Source organism: Pezoporus occidentalis, unplaced genomic scaffold, assembly GCF_034315485.1.
Source record: "Pezoporus occidentalis ecotype Australia unplaced genomic scaffold, CSIRO_AGI_Poc_V1 ctg9, whole genome shotgun sequence".
NCBI lineage: Eukaryota > Metazoa > Chordata > Aves > Psittaciformes > Psittacidae > Pezoporus > Pezoporus occidentalis.
The window spans coordinates 3,942,767-3,966,718 of NW_026916262.1; the positions used below are offsets into that span (position 1 = coordinate 3,942,767).

The window sequence follows — 23,952 nt, forward strand, 5'->3', positions numbered from 1 at the left end:
ATGTGGCAATACAGAATGCATTTGCTTGCTTGGGATCTTAAGTTTATACATGCATTTTTAGGTTTACTAAATGTAAACCTTTTAAAAATAATTCCCAGTTGTATTAAACACGTACTATTAATTGTAGTAGGTCTCAACCTCACCAAGGAAAAAACAGGTTTTTTAAACCTCAAAGCACATTCAATCTTCTTTTATCAAAGCCAATTAAAATTATGCATACAAGTGTTTGGCTAGTTTACAAGTATCAAGATGATAAAAAAAAATACATGCTAGGAATAATTCAGTGAATTGCTGGACCATGAAAACATGAATCCAAAATGCTAAAACAAGCCACGGAAACTGTAAACAGCTCTCTACTTGTTTACTGTCAAATGCTATGGAAAACAATTCAAAACGCTGAGCTCAGCATAACTACTGTTACCTATGCTACTCATAACAAATGCAGTCACCCAGGAGAGGTGATATACTTCTATTTCTACTACTTAAGCTCTTGTTTTCATCCGCCTATAGCTTTGTAAAATTTCCTCTGAAGAGGAACATTCAGCAACATTCAGCTCTTCTATCCCCCTTTCATCAGAGATTTCAGTACAAGTATGAAAGTTATTTTAAGAATGACATTAAAATGAAAGGGGAGGGAAATCATGTTACCATTTTATGTGCTTAAACACACTATTATAACTTTTTTACCTGGTCGCCTCTGCTGTCCAAGGCTTTGGAAGAAAAAGCCAAACATTTGTCTGGGTGTCCTTTATGCTGGAAATGTGTCCCTCTATTTCCTTGGAAAAATCTCTACATTTGAAGAAACTTTAGCAAAAAAAATTCAGTTTCCACATGGCAGGATGTTTGCTAGTAATTCTGTCCCTAGTGGGCTTTACAGTTTGAATAGAACTGCCTCAGAGAATTTCTCCTTCCAGAAACTGCAATCACTGTGGTACAAACAGAGTGCAGAGATACTGTTGATGTTGAACAAACTCTTAACACCCACCACACAGGCACTGAATACCCAGGCAGAGGAGCTGGAACCATGACTTACAGATGAAGGAAAGGAAAAAGAATGGGATGAAATAGAAGCTAAACAATGGAGAGACAGAACAGACACTAAATTGGAAGAGAACTGGGTAGGAACTCATGTAAGGGAAGGCAGGTGAGAAACTGACTGGATAATGCACACAGAATGACACCAGGACTATTTATGAACCTCAGGAACTAGAAGAGGCAAGAAAAATGTTTTGAGAAAATGAAGAAAGGAAAAAAGAGGAAGGGGAAGAACTATAAGCTGGAGAAGACAAAGGCACGTTTTGGGATGAACAACCATTGCAAAATTTGAATGGAAACAATTCCTTTCCGCGCACCCCATTTTTTCCAAAACTGCATTCTGTCAGAAAAGAACCACGAAACCCATTGGCTACGTGTTTACCTTTCTCTTCTGGCCAGTCCATAAAGAGGGTGACAGCCTAGCACAATGGGTCAGTTATCCAATGGTAGAGACTTGCTCACATGCTGAAGGTTTCATTATCACTGATAGCCACAAGCACCGTGGTGAAGAAAAGCTGCTTGTTGCAGAACTTGATAGGGAACTGCCAGATGATGAAGGATAGTCTCCCAGTAAAACCAGACAAGCATTATCCTGGAAATACAGGCACTATTTCTACCCCTGCAACAATTCCTTTGTGCTAGTAGGCAATGCTTAAGCCAAAACTTTTCAGACACAAAACTCCTTCTGCACTAATTTCTGGGCACTTAATCTGTGATTCTGAGTGATTCCTCACAGTGGCAGATGAAGTCATCCAGGCAACTGAAGGCCTATATACTAATAAATGAGCTATGATGGGTTTCATAACAGGTACTCAGTCAGATGGGAACAGACAACCCTTGTTGGATTGACCTTTCTTTGGCCAAGGTCCTCATCTTTAAAAATGAGGCTACTGCCACCACTGGAATGCAAGATTATTCCATTTCATCAAATCTGATTTTAAAATTTAAGTAATTAAATTTACATCACTCCTTTTGATAACTGTTCTTCCTATCAATGGCTGTCTGGAAGAGTACTTATATATTGCCAGTAACAACATCTCCTCAGATAACCTATATGTTTCTTCTCAATTTTGAATATCCTACTAAACACAGATCCAGAAGAGAGGGTTCAAAAGCCAAGTATCAGGAAAAAGTCCCACCCTATGTGAATGTGGTGCAAGATTAACTTCTTAAAAAGAGCTGTGTAGCTCTTGAACACAGGCTGCACCCTTCCTGACAGCAGAATGAGGCTGACTGGAAGCCAGTTATTAAGTACTGGGCAGAGCTAGAGTTACATGAACTCTGGACAGAATGGAGTTTACTGGGACAAAAACTGACAAATACTGATATTTCAGTTGAGCTGGAGACCATTTTACTGTACCTGCTTTCTCATGATGCAAATCCACTTGAGTTTCGGTGGGTTCTTCCTAGTTGCAATTGTAGTCTACAGCAAAATACTATTTCAAGTAATTATACTATTACTCTATCAACACTTAACCTCCTTTTTCATTTGTGAATATGATGTCCTCTAATTCCACCCTAAAACCTGAACAACATTTCCAAACAAGAATGTGCTGACATACTGACTTATACTTTGCCCCTCTCAGGAGGGCAGTGTTAAAGAACAGAAAGCTAGCTAAGGTAACTCTGAACAGAAAAACTGGTAAGCAGTGACAACCTGGTTCCACAGCACTCACCCTGGCCACTCCTTCACAGCCAACACTGTTGTGGGAAGAGAGGAAATTGAACAGGCATAAGATAACAACCACTCTTGAAACAACTCTTATTTTGGAGGTAAAACCTGTTTCAAAAGCAACAGAGGGAAGGGAAAAGGTGCAGTTTCCTGGACTCCAGATAGGGATTAAAAAATGTCTTGGACACATCAAGACTTGAAAGTCTCCACTGTGCAAAACTTCTCACCTCTTTTAGTTGATCAGCACTTCCCCATGATGCTGAGCGCTGATGTGACCTCTTCTCTGCTCCCTCTTCAGCCCAACAGCTAGGTGTCTAGAGGAGGGGAAAAAAAAAAAAAAAAAGGAAAATATACTGTACAGAATTCTCTAGATAAGAACACTTTGTCACAAATTATTGCTTTACTGTTTCTGCAGTGTCAGAGGACAGGCATTAGAGTGCCTGAACAAATTAAGAAAGAAGAATAAATTTCAGGATCAGATATGCAGCAGTAACAGTCTCAAATAATAATAAGAAAAAAATATAGAAAACTAAGGCTTTGTAAACTTGCATTTACACAGGATGAGGACTACACATTACTGAAGAAGGAATCAGAGGCCTGGCAGTCACAGAAATATTACCTGGCTACTCCCATCTGTGCTTTGGTGTCCATTTCTTGTTTGCATTCAGTGGACAGTTTAGAAAGCCACACAATAAAAAAACAAATAAACAAACAAATAAAAGTGCACAAACAAACTCAAAGACCAAAAGCCAGGATTCACTTCTCCCACCTGTCTTCCTTAATCAGAGCCACATAATCAGTTCCCTCTTGCTAACTCTGCCTTGACACAGATACACCTTTTTTCACTTTCAGCACTGACCTACATGAGCACAACAGTGACAGGAAGACCTCTTCCAGCCTTGTTGCAAGCCCAGAAGTGTCAGGACTGTCTCGGGATGTAGGAGCTGTAAAGTTAAATCCCAAAGATTGAGAAGAGTGTGGGAGCCAGATCTCCCAGATTCACCATAAGACTATTACGAAAATTGAGGCTATGCACCAGCATTTCTGAACAAGGGGGTTACCGGCTGCCAGAGGAGCAACAGGACACCTAAAATCCACGGCGAGTTTGGAGTATGAACCATATAAAACTCAGGGCTAGAGGCACATTTGTGACTGATACCACTAGAAACAAGGCAAATTTGGCAGTGAGTTTTTTCAGGACGACCACTGCTGATGCACCTCCAAGGGAGATAGGACCCCCGTCGAGCAGGAAAGACAGGATCTGGGATCCACCTCCCTAAAGGACTTCATTCTTACACATGGAAACCCTCTTTCTCACCAGTTTTCCTTACTCTTGCTTCCTCTCTAGGGTGTAGAAACTTCTGTAGTACCCACACATGTAGCAGACACTACTCTGTTCAGGAAGCACTGCCCTGGAGAATACCATGAAAACTGCATGTGCAGCTCTTCACCCTCACTGCCCTGTGAAGAGAGGTGGAAGCAGCCCTCTGGGGCCAGACCTCCCCAGCCAAGCATGCTGGGCCAGGCATCATTCAGCACCGAACTGTAGTTTCAGAGCACAAGCGATACCTTCATAATCACTGCACTGCCATAGTATTATATGGCACATACAATACTATGGCAGCCCAGCACCTAACTTGTAAGTGCTGATATTGAATGTGCTAAGACAGTTTGTGTGCATGGGCCTACATATCTCACTTGTATTTTCTGCCAGCCCTGCACTTTTTCCATGGTTTTAGTGGTTTTTTGTTTCCTTGGTTATTTTTACACCACCAGGAATACTTCCACCAAAGGCCCAGCAAGCTGAGTGGGCGATTAGAAAGCAAAATGGAAAAAGTCAGTAATGAAGTCTTTACTGCATGTTCTCAGAAAAGAAAAAAACAAGTCTTTATAAAAGCTAGGGTCCTGTGTATTTATTATATGACTCTTTGTGTGTGTCTGGGGAAAAAGCTAGAACACAATATGGTTATGAAAATAAAATAGCGAGAGTGAAGAGTTAAAACTTTCATTTTAAACCTATGAGGAAAATAGAGGAATTCCTCAGCCAAGGGAAATTTGTTTCTTCTTTAAAATCATGGGCTTTCAGTTTCACAATTTACTTCCCCAATTTAAACTGCCCTTTTCTTAAAACACTCTACTATATCCCAAGTACAGCTCATATTATACCCTCGTACAAAAAAGATCAATGCAAAGGGAATTCTTTGAAAATTTATCTTTCAAAGAGTGTTTCCTGAATATAACATTGCTCCACAGTTTGGCAATGACTCCAGGAAGAAGTAGAAACAGGCATTTCAGTTGCCTGTTGCAGGAGGGTTTACCTGGATCAGTTGCCTGTTGAAGGAGGGTGTATCTGGGATCACTACAAGCCCATAGCCTTTCAACTACAGCTTAATAAAAAGAACCAAAAAGACATCAAGTGTCTAAAATGCCAAAGTGAGTTTCTCAACAAAGAGAAGTTGTTAAAAAAAAAACTAAACCATATGTACAGAGCAAGAGTTTGCCTGTATTTTTTAATGAGCACAGATATAGATCCAGATATCAAGGACAAGAACAAACTAATAGCAACACCCTGAAAAGCTTCATCAACAACACAAGTTAGGAGAGAAAGACTGGAATCCTTATATTTTAGCTGATTTAATCAGAAATCAAAAGTAACAAATATAAAACACCCATTCTCTTCATACTAAATTTTGTACTTTTTCAAATAATGCATTGACACTCCTCCACTCAAATACTATCTCCCCTGAGACAAGGATTACACAGCTGTTTTCAATCTCTGGTAAATTGAGTCAAGTCACAACCTGTCAAAATATACATGCAAGCATCAGTATACAGGGGGCAGACTATTTGTGTCCCTCAATTTATCTGCAATATTAGCTTACAAATACTATAAAGACGTTCCTAGCACAGTATTGAAGTCAGGCAACGTTGTTAATGTGTTATTTATATTCAGATGGAAAAGAAAAAAGGTTAAAAATAACACAACATAGGCAGTTACCAGATTATAACTTGCCAGTCATCTTCAGACGCTAAAAAATTCCACTTATAATACATTGTAACCCACATAATATGAAGATAAGTTTTGGGTTTGTAACCCAAAATCCTTATATTCATGCAAAAGCTTTAAAAAAAACCAAACCAAATCAACATAAAAGAACCCCACTCTTTTTACATCCAAACAGAAATTCTGCTTTCCTAAGTACAGTTCATGTATGAACACCTTGCATATCACTTGAATGCTGTAATTTATATCATAAATAAGATAGGGCTGTGCAGCACCCCTGATATGCCACATTTCACAAAAATTGTTTTCCTATCTTTATTTACAATTTCTACAAAACAGGCTTACCCATGCAAGCTTCCAATTCAAGCTGCAAGTGTACTTCCCATGTGGTAAGCATATTTAAAAAAATGATAAAAGTAAAAAAGTAACTCAAAACTGTATCTGAAAAAAAAATTAATTCTGAATCATAGTAGATGAAGCGAAAGTTTCTGCACCTCAAGTCAGAAACACAGTAAGAGAGGTCATAAGCACTATCAGTGAAGCTGGTAATATTTCAGAGCTGAAACAAATTTACAGCATCACTTAAGAGTGAACTGAACTTCACGAAACTGAAGGATTATTCCTGCAAGTCTATGTTCAGTAATTAACATTTAAAATATTTTAGGAGGAGAACCTGGAAAATATTATGTCACACATAATGCAGCTTCAGCAGAAGGACCGCTATTATTCCAAAATGTGAAGGTTCACAGTCCCAGTTTCAGTTGACACAATGCTTAAAGCACGTGCATGGGATAGGGCATGCTGAGAACACTACATCTGGTTGCTCTCTTCAGTCTTAATGTAAATCACAATTACCATTGTTCTAACTCACCCAACCTTGTAGACATTAGCATTTCTTCCAACACGTTTGGTAATTCTGCGCTCCTTTTCCACCCATAGCAGGGATATACACCTACATTCTTTCCACTTAATTTAAATCAGAATGACTGCACGGAGTACCAACCTACCTAAACCTAAAATAAGACTGAATTACTTTATCACATTTTATTGCCAGCCCTTCACTCCAATTACTATATCTAGTCTGAATTCCAGATTAACTACATTGGGGGATGGGTGCAAATACTGAGAACACAAGCCTAGGTTTTACAGGGGAAGCAACTATGTTTCTGAAGAACTTTCACATTCAAAAGAAACACAGTAACAGCAGTAGGAGAGAGAAAGTCTGATGAGTCTTCAGATGTTTCTAAAGCATTCAAAGGCCCTCTAGAAATTTTACAGAAAGAAACAGCCTGGAGTGGGAAGTTAATTTGACTATAGGCTATGAGTCCTCTTAAACACCAGAAAGATAGAATCATAAATTCATAGTTAAATGACACACATCTCTTACTTTTCATCCCTTCCACCCAAAGTATGTCATTATACTATTCCATGAAAGCAGTAACTAATACACCAATGAAAAAGCTTCAGTAATTGAGCCTCCTGGTTTACTATGTTAATTTTTAAGTGACAAAATTTCTTCCCAAAAGAAAACAAAACGTTACTCAGGTGACTAATGAGAGCTAACTACATTAAAGCCTTGACCCACACACAAGAACAACAAAAATATATTTTAGCTAAGCATTTCAGTTTATTCTTTACTGTATGCGTTATTCTTCAGATTAGAGAGAAGTAAAAATTCTGAAAGATATTTTACAAACTTTCTTAATTTCTGTTTGTATGATATTCAGTTGCATTATACAATGAAAAAGGCATATCCAGGGATACTGGAATCCAGTTTAAGTCATCACTGGGGGGGGGATCATATTCCATTTAGTCATTTTTTTCTCTGTACTATTTAGTCTAAGGAAGATTAGATGAACTTTAACTGGAAATATCTTTTTTATGACATCAACACACATTTATCTCTAATCTCTTTCATTATATAAAAATATTTAAAATTATTTAGCTACTGCCAAATAATTACCTTAAACCAACTATGACAATTATCCAAATGTTTCTGAAGATTCTGAGGTTAGGCATAGCTATTTCAACACTGAATTATTCCTTATAGTAGGAAGAGGGAAATACACGTACATGTACAGCATGAAAAAGAAGTATACAAACTTGTTTCACCAGTGCTCCCAAAAGAGATGGAAAAAAACAGGGAAGGAAACTATTCAGAGTTTTAAATGGCCTTAATAAAAAGTTCAAAATATACTGAAAATGAGAGGGAAGTAGGACAGTGGGGAAACCTAGGAAAGGGATCACAAAGTATATCAACACATAACAACTTCCTATAATGGTAAGCTTCCTTCCATTTCTGAAATATTTAATACTAAATAAGGTGCTGTATGTTTGACTATACAAACCTACGATCGGATAGTTGTATGCATATACACACATACACATGAACATAAATTCATGCAGAATCCTGAGAAATCTGGAACTGTGTGTCATAATACATACTGTCATAGTATGTTTTTCCAAAATCAAACATAGCAACCTTACTTCAGTGCTTTCAGTCAAAATACTCTAGGTAGGTAAGAGGAATACAGAAATACAAACTATAGTTACTATCAAGATGCAACATAAAGAAACAAAATTCTGTTTCCTCTCTTTAAATAATAAAATTATTATTTAAATAATAATCCTGGACTAATTTTAGAGAAAAAAGAAACATTTTATTCATGAGCATGTACAGCTTCAAAAACCGTAAATGAGAAACAAGGATTTGGGATAAAACTCATTAAATGGTCGTATGAAGACCAGAATCCGACTCGTGTTTTTTTAACCCAAGAATTCTAAGAAACTTAGAACAGTCATAATCACCACCTTCACAAAATGGCACAAAATTTGTATTTTAAATTAAAGTTTATTTAGAGACAAAAAGTACCCTTGAAAGAGAAATAATTGTTCCACCTACAATGTGAGTTATATCGACAGTATAAATGTTCGTGAGTTTGTAAATGAAACAAGAGATAATTTATTCTCCAATGAAACATGTTCACACAAAAAATTGGTCTATTGACTTTCATCATCTTGTTTTTATTTCTTTTGTATGTTCCTATCTTCCACTCTGCTAAACTACCAAGTGTTGTTATTTTTAGCTACTGTAAACTATATGAACTCCCATGAGCTAAACTGTTACTTACCTAACAAACATGAAGTAGAAGTACTTATGCTGGTACCCAGGCAAAGAGTAAGGTTTTAATTTAATTTAACTTAATTTGTCATGCATGCATCCCATCAACGACTTGAAACTCCTCTTTAGTTCTTGAAATTAGAGATACTTCAAATCCCACAGAGCTCAAACAACAAAAAACCCTACACAACCAAAACATGAGCCAATATTTTATCATCTTCTAAAAGCCTCCCTAGTGAACATTTCATTTAAAAGCAAAAATACGGAATTCACTGTGCCAATCATTACGCTTGTTACATTTACATATTCATATAGTCCTGAGTAGTCAAGACACATTTTTTTCAACTCAACTTAAACAGTATTAAACCTTCATTTTTTCATAACTGGAATAAAAAGACAGCTAATATAATTCCTTCTTAGAAGACATCCACACAAATCCAAACCATGAAACTTCCATGCCCTTATCTTTTTGAAATAATATTTCAGCTTGTAACAATAACAATACTGGCTTTCCTCTCTGCTGAAAAGGTAAAACTTCTTTTTTTCCCCTCCCTGAGCTTTGCTTCCGAATGAGGCAAAAGGTGGCAGCCAACAGGTCAAATAACCTAAACACACACGAGCTCACTAGGAAAGCGATTTTACTGCCAAATACTCAGAGCTCAAATATTTATAAAACAAGTTTGTTTCTCTTTTCTGTAACTAGTGAAAAGGTTGGTTTGTGAATGTTTAAATATTGTAAACTTTCTATTCATAAGGGTATTTGGGAAATTTGATATGGACACATATTTTAAGAGAGGGGTTAAGAAATAGAGTAACTACAAAGCATGCTACTGAAAAATCTCCTGAAGGGAAATTACGATTTCAAAACAGAAAGACTTTCAAGGCATAGTATTGTGAAAGGAGGCAACCTTGGAAGTAAATCCAGGCTTAAAAGCTTTTTAGGTAGATCTTTCATGACAGTAAAGATCACTGCTGCTTCTTTTTTGCTAAAACTGGCTGGCTGAGTGAGTATGACACAGACAGCATTTTGTTAAAGGGCCCCACCACAGTTCCTAAAGGTTTCCTCAAACAAATTTAATCTTCAGATTCCAAAATTCATTAAATATGATTTCTGGAACAGACAGATCTTTTTTCCTTTTCTAAGCATTCTATGCTCATCCTTCCGCCATAAGAGGACTTCCTGTGTTGAATTACAGTGCATTTTAAAGCCACTGAAAATAATTTATATATTCTAACTTGTCTTGAGAAATAAGTATTTCTCAGATGACTTGCATCACACCCTGGTAACAGTATTGAAAAACCAAGAATGCAACTTCTTTGGTAATAATTTGGGGAGTTTAGAATTACATATTTTTTACCTGTTTGATAGTGATCATCTTTGTGAGCAACAAGCACCAGCACGAGAAGGAAGCAGACAAGAAATAATGTTCATCTTTCTAGCCAAAGAACACTGGAGCACAATTAATACTACAGCAGCCTACCTGCCAGAGATTGCTACTAAGGACAGAGCCCTGAGAAGTATCCAAGGGTATCAGGCCATAAATAATCTCAGTAGCCTTCCCTTTGCAGCTGGTGGTAATGCTCTTGTCCTGACGTCTGGCTCCAAGAGGAAACTTCCACACAGCATGTTTATTTGTCTTGCTATCAAGCAGCAGAAGAGACAACTCAAGACCATATTGTATGCTCACTCCCAGCTTCCTCTTTTTGATTTCCCCACTAGTGACAAACTGATCAATTCTTAACAGTAACCTCTCTCCTCCTCTCCCCACGCACATACATTTTTTGAGACCCACATATTTATTACCACACTTAAGTAAAATCTTTACTTTGTCAGCTACTACTGCTATGGAATATATGTTGGGTTTTTTTTTAAGTAGCATTCAGCATAATTTTGCATATAGCAGCTTCAAAATAAAACAGATAAAAGGCTGAGATTGAAATCTGCTTATTTAGCCTCAACAGAGCTGCCCACATACAGAAAATTATTTTTGACAACTGCTTTCTAAAAGCATAAAAATATAATCTGTCACATACCATATTACTGATACTGATTTAAAAAACGCCAAACCACTACTGTACCCTATTTTAAGGCTTCATATTTATAATAAAATTAAGCGAATCCACATTTCTTCAGAATTAAGTTGAGCTTAGATTCCAGATCAGGTGATAAAAGTATTATGAGGAAGACATCAATTACACGAAACATCTGTGTTGTCTTATTTTACAGCTTTTACCTGAGTAGATTTATCTTTCATACATGAAGGGTAGTGTACATGGGGATCACGTGGCCACTGTCCTGTGAGGTAAGGTCCTGTTATTGTGTCCAAAGAAGAAGTTCGCCTTATGGTACCAGAAGTTCTGATTTGCTGGGATTTTGGCCTGTCCACTGTAGAAAACCAGAACAAAATCAATAAAAAAGTCAGGCTAAATTTGATGTGAAATGTTAAAAGCTAACTCTGACACACAATGGCAAGAACACATCAGAAACCTTTGCCTAAATGCCAAGCTGGAAAGAATGCCATCACATCAAAGCAAGTAACACCAGACAAAGGAGGAAAAGAAAATACAAAAGGGAAAACTTAACAAACAATACCACTTATGAGTGTTCATATCTGCAATGAACTGGGCTACTTATATGTTTTCATCAACAAAAAACACTGAGAAAATTTAAATGCAGTTATGACGCAACTTAGGAAAGCCGAACATACGGAAATAGAAAATGTAACATAGTATCAGTACTGGGTTACTTTTTTTTTTTTTAAGTCAGCTAGCTTAGCTTTCTAAATACTAAAACACAAATCATGACAAAAAATGTGCTTGTTAAGAAGACATATCCACTTCCTTGCTCTCATGTACATCTTTCCATATTATTTACAAGTTCCCAATACAGGCCTTAGCAAGCTGGAAGCGTGTGACTGTATTTCCCTCTGACACAGCTCAGGTCAAGGCAGCTACCATGTTTATCTTCATTCATCACAGCGGCTGCAATCTTTGACTCCTCCCTGTACTTTTCTTCCCCTACACCTAGATCATGGAATACTTTTTCCTGCATTTCATTTGGAAAGCAGAGAGTAGGGTGATTCATGAGATTGATGTGGGAAAGAACAGTTTTACAGCATGCTCTCTGGATCATCTTGCTTTATCCTTTAGGCAAAATTACTTCATATACTCGTTTTCTACACTTCATGTAAGCCAACCTAAGCCCTACGTTGCACCTAGTGTCTATTTTGCTCACTCCTACTAAAAGAAGTTCGCAAGTTAGATTACTTTCAAGTTAGTCACATGCTACGCACTGACTGCCCCAGCAAAACCCTTCTCAGAACTTGAGAGCAGACCTGCTAGCACATTCCTGAGCCCAACCATGGTCACTAACCTCCACATGCATTTTCTCTTTGTGCAACATCTATAACTGCTGGATCTCAAAAGGCAGACTCCATCACCAATCCTTTATACAGCATTCAGATTAGGGCATAGTTTGCACTAATACACATGCTTTTAGTATTATATATGAACCTGATAATATTAGATCATTTTAGGAAAATGTAGAGCTGCTGAAACACTTCATTAGCTACTCATTTTAGGTGAAGTGTTCTAAATAATGCCATGAATTGGGAAGTGTAATAGTAAATCATGCTGTCTTCATAGAACATAAGTTTTGACTGCCTTAGCTATAAATCGAATCCCTACAATTTCAAACAGATCTATCATCACAGGATTTCAACTGTGACAAATCTGCATTTTACAAAAGACTTTTGAACTATTAAAAGTAAAGAAGCCTGAAACCCAAGATAAAGGTGACAAATTTTTAACATAAAACCTGCATTTACTTATGGACTGAAACACATTGTACATAAAAGGAGAGTACCTACAAAGCATTCTTCCAGCCTTCACTGTGATGCTATGGCACTATGCTACTCTTGGGTAGCCTGAGTTTTGAAAACTTCTCCAAAAGGTCTGTTCATCAGATATATATTGCATGCGAAAAACTATCAGGAATTTGTCAAATATCTAAGCAGTTAAGTATGTTCTAAAAAACAACTTTTCAAACAAGTTAGAGACTATGTAAACAGAAAATGACAAGACAATGCCTGAAGATACGGAAATAAGGACTAAGCATCCCTTTGTGAACTCTACATTAAATAGTTTTGCTGGAAAAAAAAACACACACACACACACAAAAAAAAAAAAAAAACCAACAAAAAACCCAACACACACAAAATACTTGCAACCAGAGAATAACTAAGATCTATGTCTTGCTCTACACTCAAAGGAAAGGCAGCAGCAATCCCAAAATGAAAAACTCACATAATTCCATTACAACGGAATGGAAACAAAAATCAACAAAAGTTACTATACTTATATTTTTCCACGGTAATCTTGGAAGTAGGCTGTTAAACCCTAAAGCAAGGAGAGGGAAAAATGAAGTCTTGTAAGACCCTACTACTCTTCAGTATTTTTTTGAATTACAGGCAACAAACCACTTCTCAACTGCATAAACAATCCAAGTTAACACTAATTTAATACCAACTCTGCTCCACTCGTCTGTGTTCCTTCCATCTACTTTGAAATGGCATGCAGAGATGTGTGAACATACCTAGCAAAGAAAGCTAAAATGTATCCCCAAAAAGTCATAAATACACAGTTTTCCCCATTACAGGCAGAGCTGGTGAAATACAACAGGCAGAAACAACCACAGGAGAGCCAGAAGGAACAACAGGGTTGCAGAAGCACTAAGGTCTGTCCAATAACAGTTTAAACTCTCACCCTTTCATGACATACCCTTAGATCATGAAAAATAAAAAAGGAATCTATAAGCCTGAGATTTGAAAGAACTTCTACGAATCAGCATCTGACAGAATGTCTTGTACACTAATGTTTATAAAGATGACGGGATGCCGCAGAGAGCAGTGTTGAACTGGACCACAACAGTGGCGCCTCAGATCAGCTTGAATTGTTTTCCAAATATTAAATTGCTCTCAGAATTTATTTCTTAATTTTGTTTTTCTCATCTCATTATAAGTCTGGCTGCCTGCTACTCTGGGCAGCTACTACAGAACTTTTGCTTCTCCCCAGACTTTCATTACCAATGGGATTTTGATGCTACCGTCATCAATATCCCACTCCAAGGCAAATCACTTTCTCAGGATGGAAACCCATGCTCCAGTTTTCTCACAGAAGAAAAAAAAAATAAAATAAAATAAATAAAATAAAATAAAATAAAATAAAATAAAATAAAATAAAATAAATGCATTAAATACCATCTGACATCCAAAGCCCTTCAACATCTCTTTAAGCCAGCCAACAGACTTGAGCATTCAGAAATGCTTCATCAATATTCAGAAATTTCTAAAGGTACAGTCTGATTTTCCCCAAGTTTCAGACTGCATCTCATCTGACAATATCAGAGTGCAAGAACAGATTTTACTGCAGTGGTAAGTCAGAACAAGTCTTCCTCAGTGATGTGTGACATACCTCACAAGGAGCTCAGCTCTACCTCCAGAACAAATACACTCAGGAACACAGCACATAAGCACATAGATAACCTGAAAATTATCTAGGAATTACAAAAGCAATTTTGCCTTCCTATGAGCGTTATGTGTTATTTAAAATATGCTACAGGTTTTAATGGCATCTATTTAAGGGCTATTGCTATATATTTCTAGTTATAAATGTTACACAAAGTGACACAAGGGTCCACCTGAATACTACAGCTGGTGAAATTCTCTGTGATCCTACCTCCCAGCAGGAACCAACTAAAATAAACTGCACGAAATCATGAAATTATGGTTCTGTATGCTGCATTGAGAGACAAAAGAATTCTAGTTATACCACCTAGACTGATTGAAAAAAAAGGTTTACGTTTCTCTGCCAGCAAAATGTAATTTAGTAAGAGACTAACACATGACAGCTCTTTTGAAAAGGACACAGGGCTCAAATAAAACCATCTGCTACAGCTCTAAAATGAAGAGATTGCTTTCTCATCCAACATAGAGGCAGCTAACCTGCATATAATCGCAAAGCCATGTTCATAGTCCATTTTAGCTTAAATAATGCTTTCTGCCACGTGTGCAATGAGGAAAATCACCTGCAGTAGAAGAGTGAGACTGACAGCTAGCACTGGTACCATTGTAATAACTGCTTCAGCTAAATCCACCGGAGCTCATCTGTCAGCATCTTTTCTTTCCATCTCTCTCTCAGCAGTTAACAGATGCAGTTCAAATTTGGCCAAAACTTTTCCACTCACATTCCTGCATGGATATATTCAGCTTAAACAGACTAAAATTATCGTAAGAACTTCTCAGATGACACAGATTCCTTTCAAGTTAAGTGAAAAACATGAAATAAAAATAAAATTCATTGTTTCCTAAAACTAGGAGTATTAATATTGTCACCTCCTTATCAATGTCAGTTAACTGTGACACACTCCTGCCAAAATGCTAGACAACGTTTCTGCAGTAATATTTTGATTTTTCTTCAAAGTTCATCTATAACTTAAACTATTTACCCAAGACAGCCAAGTCATGACACCATGAAATAGCAGTACTGAATTCCACAATAAAGTTTAACAAGATGCTGTTCAGTTCAGTTACTAACACTGCAGAGCCTTCTGGTTCACCTTCAGAGCGGCTAGAGGAATGAGTTCCCAAGCTTTGTTCTCATCCATTCCTAAAGAATTTCATTTTACCTAGGAAATTAATACCAACTTCAGAAGAATTTCCTCCAAAAATACAGAAGACTCTTGGAAGGACTCACTTTGATGAATATCCTAGTCTGCTTAAGACTCTTTTCAAGAGCCCCAAAGTCAGAGTTCAAGCTGTCTGGCTTGAAGAAGATGCAGAGACCAGATATTATGTTATGAAGGAGTGTATATTTTTGGACATTCTTACTAGGCAAAAATAATTATTCAGAGATGCCTGTGTGAATGCCTCTTAAATAATGAAGTATGTGGGAACACATCATGGGAAATCATAAACTAGAAACAGAAAGCTGAATATTAATGAATGGTGACCCACAGTGACTACTAAGAATGATGGCCCAACACTGAGGTCATGTTTGCCACAGCAGCAGCTGATGATGACTTAACCCCCCATGTCTAGTCAAGTCCCCTCTTTCTGTTACATCTTCTACAAGCATGAAAAGGAATACTTCACTCTTGCTTGCTTTGGACTATGATTCCTTGAGTATTACAGAAGTATACTTTCAGATACAAGAGAAGGAACAGGCTCTTAAGAGTCTGGTCAAGGATTTTTTTTTCACTTTTGTTTGTTTTTCCAGTGAGTATATAGTGATACTGTACTGATTCCTGAAAGTACATTTGACTGGTCTTTCCCACCTCCAGTTAGGCAGGTAGGTGGACAAGCTGGTGTATGTTTATCTGCAGAACTAGTCGCTATGATTTTGTGAGGAAAAAGACTGAAAAATGGGGATTTAGAGGACATTAAAAAAAAAAAAAATTCAATCTTCATTCTCAAGAAGGCTTTTCTCCTGTAATGGAAGCCAAAATCTCTCATGAAAAAGATTAACAAGGGATTTGGGGTCCCTAGAAGTTTTACTCCACAAGACAGATCTACTGGTTCAGAAGACATTTCCCATTTGCCAGTGACTGATGGACTTGTGTCCAACCCAATCTGCAAACTGGCTAAAATGACTGCATTAACAGTTCAGAGTGGTGCAGAACAACAAAGAGCATACTGTTTGCTACATACTATTCAGACAAAATAACAAAAAATAGGATTTTAAACAGCAACTTAAAAAACATAACACCCTAATATGTAATTGAATTGAAAAAATGTCATTGAATTCTTCTTCTGTAATTTCAAATTAAATCTCTTTAATAACTTAAAACAAAATATTTGTTTTTTCAAACATGCAAAATGCAATACAGTGTTTTGCCACCAAAAGGATATTTGTAGGAGGATATAATAACAGATGGTCATTTTACGTGACTTTCTGATACATCTCAAAACACTGTACATTCATTCAGCTCAGTAAAATGTCTATCTTTATTATGTGCACTACACTGGTTTTAGTTCAGTTTTATCAACTTCAGAAATTATTCCCAAATTTCTATTTTTAGAAACCAATACAGAGGAAGACTACAAATGAAGGGGGATGACATTCTGAAGTAACTAAGCAGACTGACACAATTCACTCTTAATTATCTTCTCATTATCCGTAACACTGAATCAACAAAAATAAAGGCAAGGAGTAGCATCATAATCTCACCAAGGCTCCAACAACCAAACTGAACAAGCATAAAGCAGTCCACTTGAGATTTGAGACCTTTTCAGAGATTGAGATCCCTGCATGATGTGCTTTCTATATCTAAAATTCTTCAGGAAAGGAAGGAAGAAAGAAAGAAAACAAATAAACAAGCAAGCAACAATAACAAAAACAACAAAGCGTCATTTAACAGACTGGTAGTCATGGAAAATTCAGTTTTGTACCTGACAAGGCTTATAAGAATTTAAACTGAACTACATTAAACAGCAAGTCTATCAACACAAGAGGTAACCTATACTGGGAAAACAAACCAAAACCAAACCAGCTTGCCCTTTCAAAGGAAAACTGTAGACAAAGACCCACAGTAAGGGTTTACAGTAATCAACCATATTGAGTTATCTTTTATAGCCACCATGACTTAAACCACGTGAAAAGGGAAGAGGTCTTCTGACTAGTCATGGAATCCAATGGGTAGATGCATTTCCTTCCATCAAGGAGAAGATTTCCCTCCATCCACTCTATGCATGACTCTTCAAGGACGTACAGCTCTACTCACATAACTGCATGGAAGGCACAGTGCTCAGAGCTAGGCTATAGATACATGGACAAAGGGGAGCAGATGAATGAATATGTAAGCATAAAAATTTAATTGGACCTATGGCTGACTCAAAATCTTGGTTGCCTTATGCTTGCATGATGAAGCATGGTCTCTGCCTCATTTCCCTATTCCATCCAAGCACAGGTCATATAAAACGTGACTACACATAACCTTCAGAAGTCCAATTTTGTTCATGGCAAAACTCTCCTGTTTAAAATGAACACTATCCTTAGGGATCAAGCATAGAAAGAATGCTCTTATCTCAGTAAGCAAAGTAAACAAAGTACAAGGAAGAAAGCTTCAGCTCTCCAAAACTAAGTTATTCTTCTAACAAAGATTACTGCTGGCATGTATAGGACCTGTATACAAAAGACGAAGCATTTAATATCACAAAAGCCTGCTTTGTTCAACAGATGTGACCTACATACTTCTACTCTAATAGAATACCAGGTAGGTAAAAAATACAATTCCAAATCTTCCAGATTTTTATGTATTTCACATTTTTAGGGTGTATTTTTTTTTCAAATTTACACACTATACAAATACCTAAACTTGGTATCATTTAATACATTACCTAAGAATTCCTTTGTTCCTTTAAAAAGCTAAAACAAAATCGATTTGAGCTCAGGAGTAGTTGGGGAAAACAGCACATTGAAACACACAACCAATTATTAACTGTTGTGCACTTCTACAGGTATAGAGAATTTTCGTCATTTTAGTTCATTAACTTAGATCTGTTGAATGATAAATTTATCCAATATTGAGAAATTAATTTGGAATCAAAAAGAGCACTGAAACTCTTGTTTTTTCCTTCTTCTAGTTTATTAATCATTAAAACCTTGGGGAAAATTATGAACACATGCAATTAATTCAGTAACTAAAAATAGTACCGCCTTTGTTGAATAAACTTCATGACTCTGAAGGGATTGTTGTTGTTGGTATAATGACACTAACAATTTAACAAAATGTAGAAAAGTGAGAGGTTTGTATACTTTTAATCTTATTCCACTTTCCATCAAAATGCAGCTGGACATATTGGGAATAAAAACCCTTAAAAAAAACAGAAGGCATGATTCACCACTTTCACAATCAAAATATACAAAGAACTGTAATCAATGTACAATAGGCTATACAATGCCATCATAATGATCACCAATGATGAGAGATAGAAGGCATTCTAGCTAGAGATAATTATACTGAACAAGAATAATACTTTATCAGAAAAACAGAAACATAAAACCAGATTAAAACCGACTGCTCACATCAGGCTGCCCAACTTTGCTGATGAAATAAATTACCTTTCCATTACCAGTTAAGTCATAAAAACAAAGGACTAGAAACAACTTCCTAAATCAGGAGCCCAGCTCAACTATCACTGACAAAACATACATAATCACTTAACAATTACAGACCCAGTCTTACAGCAACTGGCTACTTTGCCCCCACAATTTCTACTGGAAAAATAATGTTGATTTTAGCTCTCCGATGGTGTCAGGCCTTCTTGTAGTTTTCCACATAAACATTTACATTGTAAAACCAATCCACCCATTCACATCCCAGCACTAACTTACAGGTCTTCCTTCCCACCTCTCCATCCCCTTCCCTGCTCACCTGGATTCAGAGAAAACAACTATATTTTTATTCATATTTTTTTCATTGCCACACACTTAGGCTGCCCACTGTTAGTGTAACCTAGCAGTCCTTCTCCAAGTCTGCTCCAGTATGATCTTACCCTTCTGAAAACGTGGAGCACCAGAACTGCAAGCAGTTTCCCAGACAATGTCTCAGCAGGCCCCTGTGTTGCTCATTTGTGCAAGACCTGACCTGTGCCCAGTACTTCTGAGTAACCTCATGTTGGCAGTTCAGAGATCCCACCATCACCCAACTCCACCCTCCAGAACTTTCAAATTACATGCTTCCCCCTTACAGGAAAAGATATTCTGTCCAAGTAACATCTCACATACGCAAACCTCAATTTTTTTGCTTTTAAATCTCACTCTTTGAAATTATGCTTTCAATTCCCAAGGTCCTTCAACTATTCTTGCATAATCTTCCTGTGTACTAATTAAATTTCTCAAAACTCATCAAATCATCACCCTAATTTTAAAATTTGCCTAAGCGGATAAGATCTACTTCCCGTCTACAAAAATCAGTTCTCTTATCAAAACCACCAGGTTAGCATGACACAACTGGGAAAGCTCATTTTGCACTTCAACATCTCCACCATCCCTCGGGATTTCTTCTGAAGTTTCACCTACAACATGAGTTAGACCAATAGTCTCTGTAATTCAGAACTGGACTCAACACCATACTTGGCTATCTACACTCAGATGGTGTCACCTCCTTTTCAGAAGATTGCCTTAGAAATCTGAAGGTAAGCATGAACTTCTGAGTAGGCTTTTCTAGAATCCTGCAATAGGGATGACCAAATTGACTTTATTAAAATATGCAAACTGTATTTATCATACTCTTGGTAATTTCTAATTCCAAATTAACCCTCTCCCTTTTTTTTTGTTGTTGTTTTTGTTTTTTTTTTTTAATCTTCCTGGGTTAAAAATCGCTGCCTTAATTGGAAGCCAGTAACTTACACTTTGCTATGGGGAGTACAAAGCAGCACTGAATAAATACCTGTGCTGTGGGACTTTTGCTACCATTCCCTGAAGTTGATTTTGAAGCCATACATTCCATCAAATCAGTCTTAGATCATCCTTAAACTTTTACCTTGGTACCAAAAGGTGCAACCACTGGGTTTTCTGCTTGCATGTTTCTACTGTTTGTCTTAATGCATGTGAAGTCCAAGCCTTTCCAGGTTTCAGCTAAGAAAAAATGAAAAGATTCACTTCTGATTGACAATGTGTCAGTCTTCTCTCAGTTGTTCCTGCTGTATCTTGCAGGCTCCCTGCTTATTCCTAGCAGCCTTTTTGGGGATGCGTTCATGCAACCAGATCACATCCTTGAGTTTTCCTGATGTTTTAAAGATTCCAATAGTGTTTACATTTTCCATTAAGACAGATCCTCTCTGTATTCATCACAACAACCTTGTTTAGCCAAATTTTCAAACTATTTCCTTCTGAAATCGGAAGCGGTATTCCAGATTTTTTTAATTTTAGAAAATACCTTTATGTAGGATTTTTTTCTCTTGCTGTATATGCATGTAAATTTTATTATTAAAAAAGGCCTAGTTGTAAAAAAAATCTCACATTTATGGTATATACACTGCCAGCACACCCATTTCTTCTGCTTCTCCCAGATTTTGTGTTGTCAGATTCAGCAATTCCCATCTTCGATACAGCTAAACTGAGTTTCTATTCTCACAAACAAAAGATCTCCCTGCATCCTACGACTTCATATTAAACATTATTAAACATTATTAAACATTATTAAACATCACTAAACAAAATCATGAGACTCCAATCCTCTTAGTTTGCTAATTCCACCTTTGGAAGAACTTAAGGTAGATGTATATAGCAGTTCCACAAAATTAATATTTTAAGCAATGTATGGACTGCACACTTCAGTACGCAACTTGGTTTGAAAGCATGAGTCTCTCTGTTTCTACAATAATGTCCAAAGGTTATTTGGATCTTCAGTGTGGACAGCCTCCCAAGTTGAGTATGTCTCTCCAGTCATTTCCTTGTATGGAAATTTCTGAAATGCACATTACTTTTAAACATACATGAGTTAATTCCATTTTGCCCATGACAAATTTTTCTCTTCCAGATTAGGACGTTTTCTTGTTCCCCTTGAAAAGAACATCAAGTATTTCAAATGTATTTCATGGCTTCATTGTGAGAGAAGAAAACATCACAAAGATTAATATTTGGGGCAGGGCATCTGATACAAAAAAGGAACCACTGAAGGTGAAATACCAGAAAACCACAGTATGAGAGTAAGCATGTGTCAGGGTATTCCACTATCAATTGCCACAATTAAGCAAACACAGCTATCAGTTAAGAATGAAAATTTTAAGGCCTTGAACACAAATTTACTTCTGTGAAGACAGCTTCTCCTTTAATCTGGCAGCTTTCCAACTACTATGAAAACCTAAGTCTTATTCAGCAGTTAGCTGATATTTTTAGAGTCACAGTGTTCAAAATCTGTTCTGGGACACTCAGCAAAAATCCGGGTTTTATTTTTATTGAGCAAGTCAATTCTCCATTACTTTGAAAAGCAGAAAGTTATCACAAAAAAAAGTTGAGTAATATATGATCTAGTGGATACGAAGGTGTGACACCTAATTGCATAGTGTCAACACTGCAAAGCCACTTGGGTTTTGCAATGTAATTTCCAGGGCTCCAGACTGATCAGCTGACATGTGGCGCTGAATTTAGAGTGACTGTGTGTGAGAATTCCGCTCACCAAACCCAGAACACACCAAAATGGTATCTGCTGCAGTCATTGGGACCTTCTAATTCTACTGGGCTAATGAGCGCTGCCATCCTGTGCAGGAGAAGTGCTACTGAGACCTGTTAAATACCTACAGAGACCCATGGGCCTTGGAGAGCCACTCACATGCTGTTGATCTCTGTGGCTTGACTTCCAGGAACATGGTGCAAAATTCTGAAGGTTTACCTAGCAACATTTCTGATCCAGCATGGCTACAGCAACTGTACTATTATACCTGGAAGCTCTGTGTTCACAAACCTGGCATTTATATCTGTGCCTAGGTAGCATGCTCCCAGACAGCCGGTGGCGCACTGCATGTCATACTGTGAAGAAGTGAGCTTTGTATTTACAGACTCATTTCTGCAGACTAGGATTAAAAGAATTAGCTAGTGATTGAGTGCTGAATAACCATAATTTCTTTCCTGGTAAGAACACATTATTTCCAAACCACAGTTTGGTTTCTAAATGGTGACAGATGTCAACAGATTAGTTTTGATTGGTTTTAGTTAGTACTGCAGCCTAAGCACCTACATTAAAATGTTTAGGTTTTTCCAATCATGAAGCCTTTCTAAAAAATGTTGGTATTCCACTAATCCAGCTAACCAACCTTCACAGAGTCTATCAGAACTCCAGAATATGCGATGTACCCCAAAACACCAGAGATTAAAAGGCACAGGATACAACAATATCCATTTTGCTATACATTTAATCTGTTCACAACCAAGTGGTTACTGTTACAGAAAACATCTACAAAAGGAGAAATTTAATACTTAAACAAAATTAAACTTCATACATCTACAGAATGAGTTTCAAGTTTGTAGCATGAATGCCATTTATCCTGCAATGACAGGTCAAGCCAATTAGATGAGTGTTAATTTCTGAAATTCAGAAGTGCATCTACAACTGATCTTTGAGTTTAATGCCTGGTGGTGAGAGTGTAGGAAAGGAGGATGAAGCTAAATCTCATTCACACAGAAGACTCGAGCTGTTCAAGGAATGGGACACCTAAATTATTATTCCAGTTTAGACTATCTCAAGATGGAATATGAATAGAATATTCTACAATGAATTTTAGATTATTCAAAAAACATGATGGAACTGCTATTGTACTGTTCTTAGCCACCACTCTTATGAGCAAAATACAAGATATATTCTTCCAGAAAACAAAACATGTAGCATGGGTAAAACTGGATTCAGGTTGTGCAAAACAAGTGGCATATAAGGACCGGTGTTTGTTATTAATTTCTATTTGATTTTGGAGAATAACATCCACTGTGAACAGCTACTCCTCAATTTAACACTAGCAGCAGTAAAAGTTAAATCTTTATAAACACCAACATCTGTGTCATCATTTATTGTCTGCACACATGCAACACTAAATAAGGATCATCCAATACACAACGTTGTATTAGAGTTTCAAAACCCAAGTTTGTAATGTTTTATGACCTATTGGGAAGTATACAGCCTTCAAAGCAGCAATACCAAACACGGAAAGCTGATTAAGAGGTTTACTACCACTTTTTGATGAAAACATTCCATCAAAATCATTGATTCTTCCATTGACCCAACACCAACTGGTCAGGTTAATCCCTATTTACAAATGGCTTGTAAAGAAAACAATTATTGCTTGAGTGTAGACACTTATTGCTTGAGTGTAGACACCCACACCTTCTGGGTGTTTTTCATGACCTCTTCTGTCTAACAGCAGAAGACAGTCTGAGCAGAGTCATCATCAGACAGTCTAAGGAGACCAAGTAAGGGAGGAACTCTTGTTGTAAGTCCATATTCACACAGCTGGAAAAGAGCAGAAGAGTTCCTGAGAGAACATGTATGTCAGTTTCAACCATGGGTGAGTGTTTCCATGGATGAGAGCCTAGCTGCAGAAAAATAACAGTTGGAGAGACCGTCTCACC

At 37.1% G+C, this 23,952-nt stretch overlaps 1 protein-coding gene across 6 annotated transcripts in view; it reads right to left on the reverse strand.

Moving 5' to 3' along the window:
- Positions 1-23,952, reverse strand: part of GLCCI1 (glucocorticoid induced 1) — a 57,060-nt gene that overhangs the window by 25,839 nt on the left and 7,269 nt on the right. For 5 of the 6 annotated variants that reach the window (XM_062605085.1, XM_062605084.1, XM_062605089.1 and 2 more), the window contains exons 2-3: positions 11,067-11,218; positions 2,935-3,021 (exon numbers count right to left, since the gene is read on the reverse strand). In XM_062605085.1, the coding sequence (XP_062461069.1) occupies positions 2,935-3,021; positions 11,067-11,218 (239 nt within the window). The remainder of the gene's footprint in view (positions 1-2,934; positions 3,022-11,066; positions 11,219-23,952) is intronic. The other variant, XM_062605086.1, reaches the window with a different exon arrangement.